The sequence below is a fragment of the Pelmatolapia mariae genome, linkage group LG10_11 (genome assembly GCF_036321145.2).
Source record: "Pelmatolapia mariae isolate MD_Pm_ZW linkage group LG10_11, Pm_UMD_F_2, whole genome shotgun sequence".
NCBI classification, from domain to species: domain Eukaryota; kingdom Metazoa; phylum Chordata; class Actinopteri; order Cichliformes; family Cichlidae; genus Pelmatolapia; species Pelmatolapia mariae.
The window spans coordinates 6,143,330-6,157,787 of NC_086236.1; the positions used below are offsets into that span (position 1 = coordinate 6,143,330).

The 14,458-nt window shown below is 41.4% G+C and overlaps 1 protein-coding gene across 2 annotated transcripts in view; it reads left to right on the forward strand.

Moving 5' to 3' along the window:
• The window catches only part of gtf2ird1 (GTF2I repeat domain containing 1), a 39,201-nt gene extending 26,887 nt beyond the window's left edge, over positions 1-12,314 (forward strand). The window contains exons 15-27 of one of the 2 annotated variants that reach the window (XM_063485138.1): positions 3,271-3,324; positions 3,760-3,840; positions 5,467-5,650; positions 5,772-5,833; positions 6,161-6,232; positions 6,360-6,627; positions 6,852-6,880; positions 7,000-7,047; positions 7,138-7,215; positions 8,431-8,623; positions 9,052-9,089; positions 9,184-9,293; positions 11,357-12,314. In XM_063485138.1, the coding sequence (XP_063341208.1) occupies positions 3,271-3,324; positions 3,760-3,840; positions 5,467-5,650; positions 5,772-5,833; positions 6,161-6,232; positions 6,360-6,627; positions 6,852-6,880; positions 7,000-7,047; positions 7,138-7,215; positions 8,431-8,623; positions 9,052-9,089; positions 9,184-9,293; positions 11,357-11,425 (1,286 nt within the window). In that variant the 3' untranslated portion in view covers positions 11,426-12,314. The remainder of the gene's footprint in view (positions 1-3,270; positions 3,325-3,759; positions 3,841-5,466; positions 5,651-5,771; positions 5,834-6,160; positions 6,233-6,359; positions 6,628-6,851; positions 6,881-6,999; positions 7,048-7,137; positions 7,216-8,430; positions 8,624-9,051; positions 9,090-9,183; positions 9,294-11,356) is intronic. The other variant, XM_063485139.1, reaches the window with a different exon arrangement.
• The last annotated feature ends 2,144 nt before the right edge of the window (positions 12,315-14,458 follow it).

Below are 14,458 nucleotides of genomic sequence, written 5' to 3' on the forward strand. Positions count from 1 at the left end.
AAGCTTTTCATTCAATCTTGTTAAAAGTGCAAGATTTCAAAATATGATTTCCAATCTCCTGTGATCAAATTCCATTCACACATTCTGTAGTAGGATGGAAGCAGAAATCTCTGCCTCTACATTTTCTTGAATGGACACTTTAAAGTTTAGGACTCTATTCTTTCTCTGGAAAATTCCTGCACTATCAATTACATTGTCCAAATGTCAAGTGCAACTTTCTTATATATAAATTAACATATAAATGAGGCCCTTTTTGAACATCTGAAGGAGGTGCTGTTACAATGCTACAGAGAGTCTGCTCAGAGTGATCTTGGCATTTAGCATTCAGTGCTTTTAGGAGGCATTTTGTTTTCTTTTATTGATTTCATTGTGCTTTGTTTAAGTTTTCTTTTCTTTCACAAATGACCTCTAAAGGAAAGACAATGAAGGTAAGTGCACTCAGTCACATTTAATATTATTTGCACCTCAGCCATTTGTCAAAGTATTTGAATGACGGCAATTTGCATTAATTTTCAAGGTAAAATAGGTCTGATCGAGACAATAATCCCTTCTGCATGAATTACATATTCGTATTGCACATATGAGGATACCCAGTTCACTTTCCTGTAGATACAAATCACATCCTTTTTTAAAAAGTCCTGTTTGTCCTTAAGTATAGTGAAAGGTTTGACTTGATTTATCTTCACAAAACTGCAGTTCCACTCTCAAGTATTCCTGTGTCATAATAATTGTCCATTGGCTTGTTCAGCACAGATGAAATTACATACAGTATCTTTCTCTTGACAGTGTTTTTTAAATTTTACATTATTGTTCCCATTTTTAACTCAACAGGCTAGATTTTGATGCATTTTGAATTTTTTATGTTGTGTTGGGCAAAGGGAGCTCTCACCACAGCCTCTTGTGAGTCTGTTGTGGTTGCATCATATTCCTTTTACAGCTTACACAGATCCTCCGTCATGTTATGATGGAATAGCTACACAAGCTAGATGTATCTTTCAAATAGTATTGCTTTAAGTTGTCTTAGAACATGCTCAAAGTAATGAGAGAAACATGGCTGTTGCCAAGTGATGAAAACTGTAGTGTTCAGTTTTTGCAGTGTATTACAACAGGACCAAAAAGTATGGCTTAAAACGGTTCAATGTTCCAGTAGTACGCGAGCATGTAATAATCACATGGATATTCAGCAGATTTAGCAGAAAGACTCATAAGCCCACATTAAACAGACATCCTGGTGGCTACTCTGCAGCCATCTTTATGATGCCACGTTGTTTGGAATACTCAATCGTACATGGTTGGAGAGAAATTCAGTTCAATTCAGTTTTATTTATATAGCACCAAATCACGACAAGTTGCCTCAATGCACTTTTATATTGTAAGGTAGAGATCCTCCAATAATACAGAGAAAACCCCAAATGTCTGACAGTCCTCTATGACCAAGCACTTTGGCGACAGTGGGAAGGAAAAACTCCCTTTTAACAGGAAGAAACCTCCAGCAGAACCAGGCTCAGGGAGGGGCGGGGCCATCTGCTGCGACCGGTTGGGGAGAGAGAAGGAAAACAGGATAAAAGACATGCTGTGGAAGAGAGGCAGAGATTAATAACCAGTATGATTCAATGCAGAGAGGTCTGTTAACACAGAGTGAGTGAGAAGGGTGACAAGAACTGAATGTGCGTGTCTTTGGACTTTAAGTAGACACCCACGGCAACAAATCCACAGAAAAGCGCCTACAGTTATCCAGGATCCTTTTTCTGTGAGGCAACAGTGCTGACCTCTGCGCTCCACCATAATTGACTTGCTGAATGCTGGAAACATTCATCACCTTGGGCCGCATTGCCGGCAATAACTCAGCCTCGTTCCCAGCTGGTGTTGGACTCGCCCAGGGCTGCCCTTTGTCTCCGTTTCTAGGCAGAGCAAAGTGGCAGAAGGCTTCCACTTTGGTGGCCTCAGAATCTTTTTTCTGCTCTTTGCAGATGATGTGGTTGTATTGCCTTGTTCAGGTTGTGGCCTCCAGTTCACACTGAAGTAGTTCACAGCCGAATATGAAGCTGCGGAAATGAGAATTGGCACCCCGGGGTGGAGTGCTGGATCAGGGACTGCCCCAAGTGGAGGAGTTTAAGTATCTCAGGGCCTTGTTCACGAGTGAGGGGAGCAGGAGATTGAGGCCACGGCTGCTGTGTTGCGGATGCTGCAGCGATCCATCGTGGTGAAGAGAGCTGTGCGTAACAGTGAAGCTGTTGATTTGCCGATCTATCTACATCCCTACCCTCACCTATGGTCACGAGCTTTGGGTAGTGACTGAAAGAATGAGACTGTGGACATGAGCAGTACAAATGAGCTTTCTCTGAAGGGTTGCTGCCCTCTCACTTAGTCAATCAAGAAAGTAGAGCCGCTATTCCTGCACATCGAAAGGAGCCATCAAGCATCTAACAAGGATGCCTTGGACGCTTCCTGGGCGAGGTGTCCCACCACATGTCCCACTGGGAGGGGGCCACTGGGTAAACCCAGGGCACGTTGGAAAGAGTATATCTTTCCATCTGATAAGCTAAAGGAGGTGGAGTACGGAGCTGTGGGCTTCTCTGTTTAGGCTGTCCCCCCCTCGACCCAACCCCGGATAAACGGAAACAAATGGATAGATGGGAAAAAAACATTTTATAAACCAGTTTCTTCCTCCTGTTGTTGATCAGAGATTTGAAAGTCCTGCCCTGCAGACTCCACACATAACACATCACGAAAAAAATCTAATTTCCACCTCTGCTTCTGGGCTAATGGCAAAACAACACCCCCACCGCCCATTCTCGTGTTTGTATGTTTAACACTGAGCGGCGATGTTGAATAACGGCCTTGGACAGGCGGTATGATATGTGTTCTTGGCGGCAGTTTGCCTGGAATCATTAATTAAAGAACATTCAGCGTTGCCCTACTGTAACAGTAATATTCCACTGACAGAAAATGGACAATAACATTGAATTATCACAGTCTCATATGTTACACCTGTTGTTTTGTCCATCCCCTGTGTGTACTGAGGGTAGACATGAGGTGTCAGATAAAGAGTTTAGCCTTCACAGATGTAATCATTGCTGCACAATGATGTTAGGCATGCCTCAAGTCAGAATAGGACCAGCGCTTGTCTCTGATGCGGTAAAGCAACAATGTGACGACTCAAGAGATTGATTGACACAAATAAAACCGTGCATCTTTGGATAAACTGTCATAGAAATATTTTACAGTAGCCGTGCGCCACTGTTCTCATGTTTTTCTCGCATCTTGCAGTTGAAGCTCTGTCACCCACTGCTGCCCCGCAGAGCATAAGAAGATCTTCTGAAGGTAGGGTGGACTGACTCATTCAGGATGTTTTTCTGCACACAGTGCATTTGGCCCACACTCTCGCTGTGTGATTGTCTGTAACCTTGCCAAAGAGGCAGATTAGAATTAAATAAAACTCTAACCCAGCGTCCTCACCTTTGGAAATATTTCTGTTTTGCTGTTTAGTCTCATTTTTGCACCTTCACCACTCTGCCTCCCTACATCCATCTGCGGTTAATGTATCACACTCTACATTGACCCGGTAATGACACAGTCAGTTTGTCATTACCGGGTCAGCGCAGGGGAGGTAGAATTTATCAAATTGAAGTTGGCAAGTGGAGATGTAGTAATGTTCACAGGTGGGAAGCTGCCTAACCCCGTCGACCCCGTGTAATAATTCTCTTTCGGCGCTCTCGGCGCAAAGCTGTTCGTTTTTCATTTGCTTGACTCTTTCAGCAGGGAGCCTGGTGGAGGACATCGGTGAAATGATTCTTCAGCTGCGGAGACAAGTGGAGAGCCTCTTCAGCATTAAGTATGGTAAGCTACCTGTAGCGGGGGAGCTTTTATCCTCATCCGCAGCGGGGGCAGGAAGTTATGCCAGGGCTATAAATTTTGCAGGAAGACTTTGATCTCTCCTTAACCAGTGTACAGCAATTTAAAATCTAAGCTTTTAAAATCTATCTGAATATTAATATTGGAACATTTAAGGTTTTCAATAATTCAGCACATCAGAATGAATCTGTTAAGTGTGGGGCAAAGGATGGGGCATGAAAAGGAAGAATCTCATTTTCACATCAGAGGAGTTAAAGCATAAAGACACAAAGCATTAGTTGCCCTTTAGAAGGCGGCATGTCACAGCACGCCAGCGACTCTCTGAACATAGACATGCATGCGCTAAGAGTGAGTGTGGGTATTTGTTCGTATGGGTAATTTTAACACGGCAATGCTCAAAGTTATTAACGAGTTCTTCTTATTCCCTTTAAATAAAAAGAAAAGTTTCAGTTCTTAGTTTAAAAAGGTTTTTAGTCAGCCGGCTGAGGGACTGATGAGCTCATGACAGATGAGGCGAGACATCTGCCTGTCCATCCACACATTACAATAACCTGTGAGCTGGATGAGCTTTCTACGTCACGTTCTGGTTAATGTGTCTGGAAAAGCAACGTGAGCATGAGACTGAAAACGAGCTAAAAATTGGGTTGTTTTTGTTATTTTTTGATTTTAGTTTTTAAAGCTATCGTTTTATAATAGATTTCCTTGAGTTTAGAAATATGGATGGTGCTATTGCAACATTCGTCTCATGGTGGGTGTAGCCATGTGACCGTGTAGCTTTTTAGTTTGCCGGTGTGACAAACGAGGGTCGGATCTGACCAAGTGACAGGGGGACAGTGCAGGGGACGGTGCAGATGCCCCCCGAAGCTTATCCTGCTTTGCCCATGTTGACTTTAAATTATGGGGGCCATCATTTACAAAATAAATGTCACTGTCATGGCTTTTTGTGTTGACTCTTTTAGACTTTGCTTTTAAATAAAACTTGCTTTCTGTTTTGTTTTTTTAATTTTTAACCCATATTGTAGCAATCATGTTGTATTCAGTAAGGCCTGGAACTAGAGAACAAAACCATAAACTTTCATCTTTTCATCTTTCATATGCGTGTGTTACTCTAAGAACAGAGTAACAGGAATATTTCACTCACTCAAAAATGCACAAACATTTGGACTCTTTGTTAGTGTAATTAATCTGCACAGCTTGCTATAATATTTGTGAGATAACTGCGTTAAACTCTACAAATGCAAGAGTTTCAGTTCAGTGACTCCTCGCAGCTATAGCCGCCTGTATCACCCACTTAAGCCTCAGTAAGGGTACTTGTGTAAAAGGTGACCCTCTCTCTGTAGCTGTTAGAAGGCGTAAACTAACCACAGAGATCAAAACTGTCGAGCCAGGCTCAGATGGCCATTTGAGATGCACCTCGACACTTTCATGTCGGCTCCTTTACTGCTGCTTGGTTAAAACTGTCACACAAATTTGTCTAACTTTCCCTGTTTGGTGTTTTTGCAATTTTCCCCAGATTTCAGAAAACGGAAAGAAATTAGATGAATTGGAATAAGACAACTTGAATGAAATAGATCAATAAGCTTTGTGCTTGTTTTTCCTTATCTTCTTCAGCTGAAGCCCTGGGCCTTCCCGAACCAACCAAGGTGCCGTACTCCAAATTCCAGATGTACCCTGAGGATCTGTATGTAACCGGGCTGCCAGAGGGAATCTCTCTCCGAAGACCCAACTGTTTCGGAGCAGCCAAACTACGCAAGATCCTGGCTGCCAGCAGTCAGATCCAGTTTGTTATCAAAAGGTGAGAAATAATTATATATAGAAAGTCATCTAGAGAGTAAAGCGGTGCATTAAAATGTGTGTTATTTCAGTTTTCCCTCTCTGATTTGTAAATATTGTCACAATCTTTTGCTCATCTCTAGACCCGAGCTCTTAGCTGAGCAGGTAAAACAAGAGATGCCTTCCATCCCTATCTGTGATTCAGGTTTGTTTCTTTTTATATTTGCTTTCTCATCAGCAGCATCTTCAATCCAAATGACTACAGTCTTATTTTTTTCTCTGATCACACATAATGCAGCGTTAAATTTTGATATGTTTGTTTTGTCCTCTGCAATACATGGTTGAAGTTTTAAGGTCAAATCCAGTTTACAGGCTATTTTTAAAACGGCTCCTTTGAAGAACAACAGAAAGTCCTTGCAGGGATTTTCTGCAGCTGCCTCCTCTTTATTTGTGACAAAGCTCCTAATGTTTGCTTTATTCGGTAAGTCTTAAGACGACAAAAGTTTAACCTTTAAATGTTTTTGCTCCAAAGAGCTGGATGCCAAGGATGCAGCACCAGTAACGGAGGACACTGCGGCTGTATCCAAGAGACCTGGATTCTCAGGTATGGTCGAGCTGCATCAGTCATCTTAGATTTGCCGTTAACCGTTTAAACACGAATCACCTCTGCTCGCTGACATTGAAAGCCAGATGACATATATTTTAAAGCGTCTTCGGCCTCTCGTCAACAGAGTGCTTGGAGTCCAAGCTGTCCAGAATCGACCTGGCCAACACGCTGCGAGAGCAGGTCCAAGATCTCTTCAACAGGAAGTATGGGGAGGCATTGGGCATCAAGTACCCCGTCCAAGTGCCTTACAAAAGGATCAAGAACAACCCGGACTCGGTCATCATCGAGGGCCTTCCTCCCGGCATTCCCTTCAGGAAGCCCTGCACCTTCGGCTCCCAGAACCTGGAGAGGATCCTGGCAGTCGCTGACAAAATCAGCTTCACCATCACCAGGTGAGAAATACTGATCATGCACTTTGCCAGTATATTGATCTGTGGTGCTAAACCAAAAATAACAAGCTACAAAATGCACAAATTCAAATGTTTTCATCAAATAAGATCCATATCTGTCTATCGGTCTTCCTTCCTGCAGTTAATGGCTTGGATATTTATAACTGTCTTTAAATATATGTCGGTTAATTCTGTTCATTGTGCTTGTTTCATTGTGTTTCATGCAGACCATTTCAAGGACTTATTCCAAAACCAGGTATGAGCACACTGCGCTTTGCTTTCATAACATCTGATTTATTACGCAGCATCTATCACAGAGAGCTAAAGCAAACAACATTTGATGTTATTAAAAATATTTTTCGTTAACTTCATCAGCACCTCGACGAGTCACTTTACTAAAGAAGGCCTACGCTTCAATAAACGGTGAGGAGAAAATGCTTTGATAGCGTCCATTATAAATGCTGCTGCTTTTATTTTGAATGCTGTCTGTGACCGATTCTCTCCTCCTGACAGATGATGACGACATTAACCGCATGGGGGAGAAAGTAGTCCTTCGAGAGCAAGTCAAGGAACTCTTCAACAAGAAATACGGTAAATAGATCCACAGCGTGGAGCTGTTGTTATCTGTATAAGACAGATAACCTTTTTACCATGAACCAGTTTTATCTGCATGATGGGTCCAAGTCGTGGGCGTGTTCAGTTTAATTCTCACAACACAGGAGAAAAACAACACGTCCCTTATTGCTCAGGGCGAGCCTCCCAAGTAAGACGTGTGCCTGGAAATGGCGAGAATGGGTCATTTTAAATCCAGAATGTTCGTCCTACTTGTTGAATTAGGGGCAAGTCTTATAAATGCATGCCCCAAATTTCACTCATGAAACGTGGCTGTTAAATTTTGTGGAGCAATTTCAATACAGCCTTCACACAATTCGGTACAGAAGCCTGAAGGGGAAAAAAAACAAACAAAACAAAACAAAAACGGTGCTCGGCTCTAACATCACTGCAGTGCCTTAAAAATACAACATTTCCACATGCATAGGGTCCACGGGTGGAAAGTCTGCACGGTAAACAATAAAAAACCTCTTATCAGAGTGGTATCTATAGAGAGATATAGTGCAAACTGATTTATTTTAGTTTGTGTGGCAAAGAAAACCTTCACATGTTGAATTGTTGTGCACCTAGCAAATTTCAGCATTCTTGCTTCTTATTTATTGAGGACCACAGGCGTAACAGCTCTGCGATTGGCCCCGGGGCAGATACGTTCTTTCATTTTGGGCCTTTACCACCACGCAGTGCTTGAGCAAACACATTACCTCACGTTCTCGCTCACACGAACACACAAACAAATTTAAGTTATAAAATATTATCATGTAGCAATAATCAGTAACATCTGTAGGATCGTTCCAGCTTTGCATCAGCACCACGGACAGCAACCGCAGTCAGCGATCTTGGGAGCAGACAAACTCACATCTTCTTCTTCAGCCAGGCTAGCACACGCTTTGGTTGCTAACATCTTACTGTAATGATTGCAGTGTATGAAGTTCCACCTTTGTTCAGGTTATAATAAAAGATCTCAAAGGGTAATAATGCTGCACCTGCACCTCTGCTTAAGAATGTTCAGCTGCTGTTATCAAAATGAATGAAGAACCCTGCATTTCTATGCACGTTTCATACCTACAGTATGTCAGTTACAGGCACGAGTTTTCTTTATTCATGTGAAAACATGTGCCTGCATGCTTCTTATTTTTCACAGGAAAAGAAATGGTGTCACACTGATCGTGCCGTTGTTGTTTGTTCTGTGTTTAGGTGAGGCTCTGGGCTTAGATCGCTCCGTCGTGGTCCCGTACAAGCTAATCCGCGGCAGTCCAGAGTCTATAGAAGTTAGTGGCCTTCCAGACGAAATCCCTTTCCGAAACCCAAACACCTACGACATCGTGTGCCTGGAGAAAATCCTTCAAGCCGCAGATAAAATAACATTCAACATCAAGAGCCAGCTACAGTGAGTGCAGCGACACCGGAATGTTCAGCAGCGCTAGCCGTCACCGCACCGTACATTTCAGCGGGAATTTAGGGTTTTGCTTCTCGGTAGTTAAGCTCATTATGGTTTATTTATGCTTTGGATTTAAATCCAGCCTCTAAGATGTCAAAGAATAAATCTTCCTCAGCAAATGTAAATAAAATGAAATAGAAAACAACGTTTTGACATCCAAGCAGTTAAGCTATGATGAAAGAATGAAGGCAAAGCTTTAAATCGTGCACAGTTCAGGGATTTTTTTTCTAGGTATCAAGTAAGTGCAGTCTGAATAGAAGGCTAATTAGAATTCCAGAATGTTTTTTATAGTTACAAAAAAAAGATTGTATCTTTAAAGAAACAAAAATGCAGCTACATCACCTAAAATGACCCGGCCTTTTCTCTCTCCTGTTCAGACCTTTTGCAGAAATCTGTAGCCAAGCTTGTAACACAGGTAAGTGTTACAAAAACAACCTTCTGTTGATGGAAGTGAGGCTTTCTGTGCTGCGTGTGCCTCCAGAGTAAAAGCCTTTGCTTTGTGCCTTCAGTAGGAACAGACGCCTCCACTAATCGACGGAAACGCAAGAGAGTCCAGGAGAGCAACCAAGTGCCTGCCTCCTCCGACCTGGGAATATCAAGCAATCAGATTCCAGTGATGGTACATTAAATAAAATATATATTTTCTTCACCATATGAAATCATAAGCTAGTTGATGAATACTAGGACATCTTTATTCTTCTGTTCTTACTCACACAGGTCCATAAAGACTCTTAAAAAACCTTAAATACACTTTGATTTTAGAGCTACAGCATGCTGGCCTGCTATTAGGGCAAAAATACACTTTAAGGAAGCCCCCCTTTACCTCGAGTTAACTGTAGCTTCGATCAGTCAGAGAAACTCAAGTAACAAGCATTTAAGACACCTAACAGAATGCGTATCAGCTTAAGTGCAGTGCATGTGGAGCATTTAGCTGCTGTCAGACGGCAGCCTTTGACATGTAACTGCAGCCATCACCAGTCCCGACAGGTGGCAAAGCCTCTCTTCCTGTGACAGGTAGGTTTATAGTAGGGGTTTTAGCAAAGTGGAAGGTAAGCAGCGCAGTTATTCGGGAGTAACTGAGAAAATGAGCGGTTATGTATCAGCCGTGTCACTGACCCTGACGACACGATGTGTTAACGCGCGCCTACAAGGAGGGAAGAAACGCAGCTAGCACTGCTAACATTAGCCACGCTGTATCCAGGGATGTCAGGATGTAAAGTTTCAAACTCAATACTGATAACCAGGGAAACGGGGAAAACTTCGATGATCCATCATAACAGAACAAAATCCTGGCAGCAGGAATTAGGACAGGAGTTCCTTGTTGAACTTCCACGTAGGCTTCATGTATAACTGCGAGAGCTACAGCTCTGCTTGTTTTCTGTGCTTCTGGTGACTTGGCAGCATATTTACCAGCTAGAGTTTGTGAGCTGCCACTGTTTCTCTTTAATGTCTGGTAGATGTTTTAGAAACAACACACTATTAGACACAAATAGTTAAACTGATGCTCCCTGTTAATGTCCCAGCTCACACGTTAACTAAATGTGGCAACCAGGTAACAGTTAAATGATGTGGTGACTGTTTAATGGTTCAGCGTCGTTGTACCAGGAACTTTTACTGACCTCTCAAATCCCTCAAAGACCAGGATGTCGGTGTTTACAATGCTTTGCAAAAGTTGTTTCAGCTTCGTTGCCACCACTTGGTTTTCTTGTTTGCATGCAGGCTTATCTGCATCCTCGGCCTTTCCCTGGCATTTTGCTTCATATACAAAATTTAGCATGCTACGCCAGCTCACTGACTGTTGGTGTGTCCAGCTGCCAGTGAGGGGAGGAGCTGTGAACTGGAGAAGGCAAAGATGGCACTGTTGGTGTTTTTTATTTATTTATTTATTTTTTTTGGGGGGGGATAACCTTATTGTACCCATTAATTTGTATCATTTTTGTTACATCCCACATTTTTCTATAATTTATTCCTCGTAGTTTGTTTATTTTAAACAAATAAAATCATTTAAGGGAATGATGATGTAGAGGTCTCAAAACTCGTGGGTCAAATATGATACACTTCACCTTATTGGGTTAAAGCACATCTAATATCAGATCAGTAAAAAGCTGATGGTCCTCTCCCCATAGGGAGGGTGGCAAGTTCACGTCTCATGTCACGTTTCCTCAATCTTCTTAATGCGATAACTTCAAAACAAGATGACGTAGGATTTTGAAATTGATACCACAGGTGCGTCTACTAGGAGGCTGAGGAGTGGTTGCCAGCATTTTTATGAGTGTTTCCTGTCTTTTAGACTAGTCCACTAGTTTTCTTCCTCTCTCCCTCTGTCGTTTAAAAGACTAGTAAATTAGTGACTAGGCACATCCTTCATCTGTGGTGATACCTCCATACAAATGGGCAGGCTAAGCAAACCAGAGAGCTGGCATAAATTGGATAATTTAGAAAAGAGCCAAAAGATAATGGCGAGAGAGGCAGGAAACCCCGGTCGCTGATGGAGTCGGGGTTAGATTGCATTTTTGTAACTTTAGGGGGAAATAATTGATTAAACGCCTTAAACTGCAGTAGATGACTGTGTGTTCAACTGTAAGTACTGAAATGTAATATTAAAACAGGTTTAGAGGCAAGGTCAGCAACATTTTGCAGTAATGAAATCATTTTCTCCGTCATTATGCTTCTTCCCTGCAGCAGTGGCCCATGTACATGGTGGACTACAGTGGAGTGAACGTGCAGGTTCCTGGGAAAGTCAATTACTGAAGGAGGAACCAGGGCGGCAGCAAAGGGATTCAAGGAGGAGTTTGTCAACACTCGCCACTCTTCCACAGTGCAACACTAACACTTTACCAGAGTGCTACAACTCAATGATCTCTCCAGACTGAATACAGAGAGCTGCAGGTTTGACTCTGAGAATGATGCCCCGAGTGTTGAGGAACAACAGAATGTATGTGGGTCGAAGCGTTGCAGGGCAGATGTCGGCTCGACGGGACTGCTATCAGCTGGTCGCGACAGTAATGTTGTTGCTTTTTTACAAACTGCAAATATTACCGACGTCGTGTTATTTGCCCTTGCGTTTTATAAAATGAGTCATGCTGTTGTTTTCCAGCATTTGGTTGCAATGTATTACTGACAGAAAATGTCTTTCATAATGATATGGTTCCATATTATTCAGATATTTGTACTTTTTATTTATTATATTTATTATTAAAATATAACATTATGTGCAGGGATGTAAAATATATTATTCTGTTACACAGCTCTTTGAGGAACTATCACAACACTAACAGATGCTACTAGCACTCAGTAACTACAGGTAACCGCTGAAAACATGATTAAAATGAAGTGTCTTAATTGGGTGTTGGGGTGACGGCAAGATTTTAGAAATTAAAGGAGACAAAACGGACTCAGAGTCTGCCCCACGGAGCAGGGAAAACCTCTGCTCGCATTGAAAACGAGACACTCGGTAAACAGCCTTTTTTATGTTAGCACTACATTAACGATTTGTAAAATATTGTCATTTTAAGTCAGCCTGAATGTATCATGTAAAGAAAAGAATGGTATGTTATTCTGCGATGACTGTCTCTGGACTAACAATATTTAATATGCTGTACCTTAACGCCAATTAGGCCTTTGAAATAAAATGTGTTGCCTTGCACTTTCATTTTGTAGTAGTTTTTTTGGTGTAGGCGGAGGCCGGGGGGGCTCAACTTAATGAAAATGAAGAGGGGTGTAAAAAGCAAGACGGTGGTGAGTTGAGCCCATAATGAGGATTAAATATAATGACAAATAACTAAAAGCTGTTAGTCTAGGCTAAATGTCAAGGACAGGAACCTGAATATTGTTACTGTCGCTAGCAAGTAAGCAAAATTTGTGTTTATATTTTACCTTTCAAGATAAATATCACAGTGTTACAGAACAAACCTGCTGGAGCATAAAACAAAAGGTCAAAAACATGTTTAAAAAAAAAAAAAAAAAAAGTTTTTAGCTGCTTTTTAACAGAATTACAATAATTCAAACGTGACAAAATAAAGGCATAAATAATAATTTTCAATTCAGAGTATGACACAGTGGAAGTCAACTTGGCAATGTTTTTAATTGGTAAACTATGAGAGAGCCAGAGATTTAATGTGAGCTTGCAAAGTTCTTGATCAAACATTTAAGAAAAGTGGCAAGGGGACCTAAAATTTCCATTAGGCAAAATCTGTCAGGGCCCAAAGAGGGCTCTTGTTTTTTTATTGAGTCGGAGAAGACTGTCTGCTAACATGTGCTAGGCTTGTAATATGTAACTGTAGGCTTGACATATACAACTGAATGTCATCTGCGTAGAAGCAATAAGAAATATCCTTAAAAGTCCTCCAAATGTGCTGAAGAGGGATATAACAGAAACGATAAACGCCCAAAAACAGAACCCTGTGGCGCACCGTAGGCAAGACGTGTATCTGAGCTTTGAGGCAGCCACAGAATGGGATTGTTCAGACAGATGAAGAGAACCACTCCAAAGCAGACACTCACCCAGTATCTCAGACCTGACTTCTGCTTTTAGATCATCACATTATGCATGACGGGCTAACTTCAGCAGAATAGAGCGTTCCCAGGCTTCACTCTGCTTCAAAATGTTGTTGGAGACTGTAAAAAGAACTGTTTTAGGGGAATGAGCTCTATGAAAGCCAGGCTGAAATGTTAAGAACGCTGTCTTTGTCTAGAACAGCTGTAAGATGCTTAGCTTAGCATGTCATGCTTAACATTTCTTTGTTTTACTTGGATGTTTAACACAAGTACAGGCAGCCAGGACTGAACAATCAGCAGATGGGTTTTTGGTTTAATGTCAGCTGAAAGCTCAGACACCAGTAGTTAGAGCATTAACACTTCATTACCAGCCACTTTGTCTCAGCCATTGTTACCAAAATAAACATGGTTTCTGCTGTTTCCTGGAGTAATGTTTTACCTGTCATTTTAGGGGACTGTTATTATTATTAATAACATAACTGTGATGAATGCTAGTTGGAGGGGTCCCAGCAGACTCTGGAACTGTCACTACCTGCAGCTGACTGGTGGCCAGACCAGCATGTACCCCACCTCTCCCCTAAAATCAGCCTCACAGGCAGCAGTGAATTAGCTGAGACAAGAACTGATGGATGGGTGCACAGGAGTCCAAGCATTACACAAATCTATTGAAAGAATTATTCAAATCTGTATGTGCACAATTAAAAATGAAGAAGCTGCTGCTCATCATGACTATTGGCTATTTTCACACAACGAAAAACAAACTGATTTTGAAAAATCAGTTCTTGAAATGTTAAGTTTATCCTATTTACTCAGTAGACAAAAATTCATCTATCAGTATTAAGTTTCTATTATAAATAATGATATAGTCATATTTACCAATCAAAGTTCTCATTTAAGCGGCCTTATTTTTTCAAAAATAATATCTCAGTCCTTGATTTAGGTGAAATTGCTGCATATTTATGTCCTAAAGATATCCTTTACCTATTCCATATTTAGGAAATGGACGAGCTGTGTTTAAAGCTCTATTCCCAGATTAAAACAACTAGTAACTTTAGTAATTTTAGTATTTTGGAACAGCGTTTTAAACACTACACAAATAATGATTTTCATTATTTTTACTGTACCCCAGTACAACTCCATAAATGTGGGATAAAATGGCCTCGGAAGTCATTGAAAGCCACAGTGATACATATGGCTGAAAACATGTCAGTCATTAGTAAATAAACATTATTTACTAGGAATGTTGGAGTTTGTAGTTTAGCACGCCGTTTAGTTAAGAGCTGCTCC